This window comes from Panulirus ornatus, chromosome 51, assembly GCF_036320965.1.
Source record: "Panulirus ornatus isolate Po-2019 chromosome 51, ASM3632096v1, whole genome shotgun sequence".
Classification (NCBI taxonomy): domain Eukaryota; kingdom Metazoa; phylum Arthropoda; class Malacostraca; order Decapoda; family Palinuridae; genus Panulirus; species Panulirus ornatus.
Genome location: NC_092274.1, coordinates 943,150 through 949,801, shown reverse-complemented (window position 1 = coordinate 949,801; position 6,652 = coordinate 943,150). Strand labels below are relative to the sequence as shown.

Genomic DNA, 6,652 nt, shown 5'->3' with positions numbered 1-6,652 from the left:
TTCCTGTTGGATTAATGTCATGTACTTTAGAAAAAAAAAAATCCTGTAAAACATGGTATCATTGACTCAAAAAGTTTTGTACATGTAAAAAGCAGGCAACAAGTCATGAACACTATGAGAGATTTATCTCAGCCTGCCTCACCATACTCTTTGTCATACAGTCTCATCTTAACTGAGGCAGTTTGTTGTAAGACTTGAAAGTGAATCTCCATTATGATTCACACCTGTTACCCAACATATCTAACTGTCTAACAAGCTGCATCCTATACGTGGTTAAAGTGAGCCTGCATTAAGTGGAAATTATCCTTAATGTATTCACTCATATCAGATTCACAGCTAAAAGGACTGTGAAATGCATTCACATCGTCTTTTTCCTTCAATTATGAAGAAAATAAAGCAATTAAAAAAAATCATGATCTACAGAAAGAATGGAAGAGTTCAGTGATAAAAAAAAACAAGGATGGACATAAATAAAGACCAATTCTGAAATTTTAATAGCCTGAATCCTAAACAGCTTTAAGAGGGTGATTTAAAATATTGATAGGCTAGCCACCAGAGCAACTCTGAACGCAGTGCTGGTAGGTGTAAGTTCTTTGTCATGTGTAATCATCTCCAAATAACAGTCCACACTTCACATTTTAGTATGCTAAAAACACAGCCTTTGAAAATTTGCTATCATCTTTCAGCAACAACTGCATTAAAAACATAAAAACAACTTCAGAATCATCATCCCAAAGCCTTAATTACATTATCAACTATACAAAATCAGATCCATATAACAAATGGCATCTGTCCACCCATCATGAACTATCTGGCAAAAAATCGTAAAAGGCAGAAACAAATGACAACAAAGAGGGATATTAACAAGACAATACTCTTCTGTACTTTTAAAGACAATGATGAACCATTCATCAGTCATCCCTTAAAAACCTACATTTGGCTTACCTCATCATATATTACAGCATCAATGTATAACAATAAAAATGTTCCTTTGACTTCAATACTTTTTGTTAGCACGTCAACTGTCACAAAAAACACTTATTCACGACAAGAATTTTCACGGAGTCCTGCGCTCCATTTTTGTCATTTTATTTTTCCACGGCAGAAAGTCATGTATTCCACACTTGAAATAAAACACTTCTTACACTGCCATCATGGCTGTGTCTAGAAAGCATCAAGCACTAGCAACACATCTGATGAACACCAAAACCAACAACAAACCAGAATGCTGTGAAACAAATTTGATGACACAACACTAAGATTTCAAAGTCTAAGTTCCATTTCCATCATAGATTGTTCAACAGAAATGAGAGTAGCTTAGTCTCATAGTGTTCATTGGAGTCCAACTGACGTAAACAGTGACGTTCATGAGGATATATCTGTAAGAAGAAAAATCACATCAGTAACAACAAATAATGGCATAAAATTCACAGAAATGAGAGCCTGAGGGGCAAGCACGTTAACAACATTCAGCGGAGAATAACACGAGTTGTAGAGGATACTCAGTATAAGTAATCCTGCTAAATAGGGAAACATTTAGGATTATAAGAAAAAAAAATTATGGATGAAGGTCAAAGCAAGCTATGCTATCTTCTTTTATTGTAATTATTCATTTAATACCCTGTTTTGCTACGATGAGTGTATATATGCAACTGGGAATATTCTACTATTAAATGAAAAAATGCAATATTTTCACGGCACCAGAAAAAACTCTCTACTGTAGAAATCACTAAATTTCACATGGGACTATAAAACGAGTCTCCATATCTGGCAAACTCCAGTGCTGCCTCTTCACCTTTAGTGCCTCACCCTTAACAGGCCACTGGCAAAGGGCAACTCTTGCACAGTGTCTCCAGAGGCTTCTACCTAATGTTCCTACAACACTAATACTTCTACCTAATGCCCCCATCTAATGTGTCAACCTACAACCTCTATATACTGCTTAAACATTTTGCCTAACAGCAAAGCTAGCACATACCACTCACCACAGTAAAATCTAGAGTTACGAAGAACAAGTTGAGAGTTAAGTATCATCATGTGTTATGTGCGTTAGGTGAGATTACATGATTGTGGACGGATTGCCAGAAGTCCATGTGTAAGTGAGGCAGAAAGAAAAGACAGCTACCTATGTCAGAGAAATGCAACTTGACAACCACTGAAGTGCTGCATTATTATGCAACCATCACCAAATCTCCCAATACCCAAGCGAGTAGTACCAATTATATGCCATCCTGGTCAGCAGCTGCCTACCAACTACTACCTCCACAACACCCATTGTTTATATTGGAAAACTAAAACAGAGGGCAATATCTGTAATATATGGGACCCTCCCAAAGCCAGACACTAAATACCAAGTCCTACAGTAGATGGAAAGCTTGAAGACCTGTTGGTGTTAGAGCTTTGTCTGGGCTACAAGAAAAAAAAACTAATCTTAGCTTGCAGACATTCTGTGTAAGTACAGTGATTAATGGTGCATGATTATTCTCCCTGGACCTGGAATACATCTTAAATGTTATCTTCTTCTACACCTAAGGAATAAAAAAAACTACAATGTCTCCTCTAGCAGCTGAAAAACACTAATGAATGAGTTTAAATAGTTACTCAAAGATACTGGATAAAGTAAATTGCTAATCACACAAGGAAGTTCTCCATCAAATCCTGTTATAATGATTTGTCATCATCTCTAAACTACAGTAACACAACCTTTTATAATCAAAACTTTATAACATATGATCATCCAGCTTACTCTCTCTTAAATCTTCTATTTCTTCAACCTATTTGTTTCCATAATCAACGTAGTTAAACTCACCTCTGGGGGAAAACGTCTTTCTTTCCGCATTCTAAAACATACACAGCCTACACTGAAACAATCTTTGCAAGGCAACACAAAAATATTTCAAATACAAGTTAATTCCATGAGGTCTAAAGCTGAAGCCAAGTTACTGTCTTGATCACCTAGCAGGACAGCATAAAAAAACACCAATACAAAAGTAACAATGATTTGTTCAATAAGAAATGAAAAAAAATACCCTCAGTCTTAATTTCACCTGGACCATCTGTGTGGTTTGCTCAGTAAATCTCAGCACATCAAAATAGCATTCTGACTAAGACATCAGGAAGAGACATTAGAAAAAAAAGATAAACAGTTTTCTTAGGCATACATCTGTAATGCTTACGAAAGAGTTGGCAGATCATCTTTGATGAATCAGTTCATGGCTGATAATGAAGTACAGCAGAAAGTGTGAAAATTATATCTTTCATTTCCAATGAACAATCTACACATCTATGTTCATGTGGAAGATAAGCTACACTGCTATACTCTAGTCAAGAGAAAAGAAAAAATGGTTTCACAACCCTCCAGAAATGTTGAAAAACAAACTCTAATAGTTAAAGTCAGAGTACAAAATGATACTCCAGTGAATAAAACTTCAGGAAGGAGCAAGTCAAGTTCTTTTACAAAGAGACTGGTATACCTAAGCAGGTGCATGGAAAATATGAGAATTTTCAGAAGTGTACATTCACTTTGACAGGGTTGAAATCTTATCACCTTATTCTTTCTTGTTAAATAATATTTTAGCAGCACCAAAATGGACTTTCTTAGGCATACATCAGGATTAAGTTCTGACGTTGAAAAAAGATGTCAAGTTTCACAGCATGTGATGTACTGCCTTGCTTACCTGTAGTTGATATGGCTTTCCAGCCTTGATAAGGGCCTGGATTAATTGATTGGTGTGTGAGAAATGTACATTCTCATCAATCATTCCTTGAACAATAAGTAACCGATTTTCCCTACAAGAAAAGAAATATAACAAGTTTTATGAACATTATAAATATAAACATAAGTATTATAAATATTATAAAGTATCATAAATATAAATGTGTCAAAGTAGAATAAATAAATATAGATAATTTTCATTAATATCATACTATGTCGCTGTCTTCTGCATTAGCGAGGTAGAGCAAGGAAACAGACAAAAGAATAGCCCAACCCACCCACATACATATGTATACACATAAACGCCCACACATGTCCATATACATACCTAAACATTTCAACATATACATACACAGACATACATATATACACATGTACATATTCATACTTGCTGCCTTTGTCCATTCCCATCGCCACCCCACCACACATGAAATGGCACCCCTCCCCACACGCAAGGTAGCGCTAGGAAAAGACAACAAAGGCCACATTCGTTCACACTCAGTATCTAGCTGTCATGAGTAATGCACTGAAACCACAGCTCCCTTTCCACATCCAGGCTCCACAAAACGTTCCATGGTTTACCCCAGACACTTCACATGCCCTGGTTCAATCCATTGACAGCACGTCGACCCCAGTATACCACATCGTTCCAATTCAATCTATTCCTTGCATGCCTTTCACCCTCCTGTATGTTCAGGCCGCGATCGCTCAAAATCTTTTTCACTCCATCTTTCCACCTCCAATTTGGTCTCCCACTTCTCCTTGTTCCCTCCACCTCTGACACATACATCCTCTTTGTCAATCTTTCCTCACTCATCTTCTTCATGTGACCAAACCATTCAATACACCCTCTTCTGCTCCCTCTACCACACTCTTTCTATTGCCACACATCTCTCTTACCCTTTCATTACTTACTCGATCAAACCACCTCACACAACATACTGTCCTCAAACATTTCACTTCCAACACATGTTTGAGGACAATGTGTGGTGTGAGGTGGTTTGATCGAGTAAGTAATGTAAGGGTAAGAGAGATGTGTGGAAATAAAAAGTGTGTGGTTGAGAGAGCAGAAGAGGGTGTTTTGAAATGGTTTGGTCACATGGAGAGAATGAGTGAGGAAAAATTGACTAAGAGGATATATGTGTCAGAGGTGGAGGGAACGAGGAGAAGAGGGAGACCAAATTGGAGGTGGAAAGATGGAGTGAAAAAGATTTTGAGTGATCGGGGCCTGAACATGCAGGAGGGTGAAAGGCGGGCAAGGAATAGAGTGAATTGGATCGATGTGGTATACCGGGGTTGACGTGCTGTCAGTGGATTGAATCAGGGCATGTGAAGTGTCTGGGGTAAACCATGGAAAGTTGTGTGGGGCCTGGATGTGGAAAGAGAGCTGTGGTTTCGGGCATTATTGCATGACAGCTAGAGACTGAGTGTGAACGAATGGAGCCTTTGTTGTCTTTTCCTAGCGCTACCTCGCACACATGAGGGGGGAGGGGGATGGTATTCCATGTGTGGCGAGGTGGCGATGGGAATGAATAAAGGCAGACAGTGTGAATTGTGTGAATGGGTATATATGTATGTGTCTGTGTGTGTATATATATGTGTACATATATATACACTACCTCGCTAATGCGGGAAATGGCGAATAGTATGAAAAAAAAGAAAGATGTGATGTATAAGTATGTATATTTGCGTGTGTGGACGTGTATGTATATACATGTGTATGGGGGTGGGTTGGGCCATTTCTTTTGTCTGTTTCCTTGCGCTACCTCGCAAACGCGGGAGACCGGCAAAAAAAAAAAAGAAAAAAAAATATATATATCAAAAAAGAATAGAAAAATAAAAAACATGTTACTTTATATAAATCATGTACAACATTTCAGTCTATGCATTAAAGTAATTACAGTCAAATGTCTGATCTAAAAATATCATTTCCTCTAAAGCTCACTTCTTTAATAAAGAACCGTTTTTACTGAACAAAAATTCATTATAGAAAAGAAAAATCTCACACAGATGAAAATTATGACTAATGTATACTCACTCATCAGGCAGATTGTTGACATACGACAGGACGGAACCAATACGATATCCTTCAGGATTAACACTGGGAAGATCCATATACCGTTCAGTATAGCCAGTATCATACAAATTCCAGGACACCACAGGTGCCCCAGCAATTGCCACTCTGTTCCATTATAAAGAATATGTTACTAACAGAGGAAAATGATAAGAATGCTTAGATCTCTGAGGTACATAAATAATTCTGAAACAAACAGGAAACATCCAAGGTAAGGTTAAGACTGTTCTGCAAAAACAAATATTTAAGTTAATATCTGACAGAAAAAAAAATCTAAGGAAAACAACCAAATACATAAATAAAGAGATATCTCCTATAACTGGACTAATTTGAGTGCAAAACAGTCAGGTTTGGGTATAAATCTGGGCTTGGGAGATACAATTGCACACAATATTTTACATTTACGGTTTTATGAGTAATATGGTTAGTGATAATCTTTCTAAACAAAAAGGTACATCAACCACAAACTATCTTATTTTCACACACTGACAACCATTTTACTCATGAAGAACATTACTCACCCATACAACCATGGAATTCTCTTCTACTATCCAAACTCCACTCTTCATGAAAAAACAGTAAAACCTTATCATGAAATTCTAATAACCTTTCAAAATAGAGGCAGATTCTTTGTAACATCTCCCCAATAAAAGCTGTTTCATCTTAACACCATCAATCATTCTGGGGCACAGATCTACACTTGGTCATAAAGTCTCCTTTAGAGTCTCTACAATCATAAGAAGCAATGTTCAATTAGGAACTGAAAAACACGAAAACTACTTTGAACTGCAGTGAAGGCATGAACATGAGCTGTGTTCCTCACCTTGCTACCCTACGTATCTTCATGCTGCCAATGTTTCTGT

The 6,652-nt window shown here is 37.2% G+C and overlaps 1 protein-coding gene across 3 annotated transcripts in view; it reads right to left on the bottom strand.

Moving 5' to 3' along the window:
- Nucleotides 1-476: 476 nt before the first annotated feature.
- LOC139764796 (dipeptidyl peptidase 8) overlaps nucleotides 477-6,652 on the bottom strand; it is a 46,315-nt gene continuing 40,139 nt past the window's right edge. For 2 of the 3 annotated variants that reach the window (XM_071691689.1, XM_071691688.1), the window contains exons 15-17: nucleotides 5,754-5,897; nucleotides 3,678-3,789; nucleotides 1,155-1,379 (exon numbers count right to left, since the gene is read on the bottom strand). In XM_071691689.1, the coding sequence (XP_071547790.1) occupies nucleotides 1,287-1,379; nucleotides 3,678-3,789; nucleotides 5,754-5,897 (349 nt within the window). In that variant the 3' untranslated portion in view covers nucleotides 1,155-1,286. Of the gene's footprint in view, nucleotides 1,380-3,677; nucleotides 3,790-5,753; nucleotides 5,898-6,652 lie in introns of all 3 variants that reach the window. The other variant, XM_071691687.1, reaches the window with a different exon arrangement.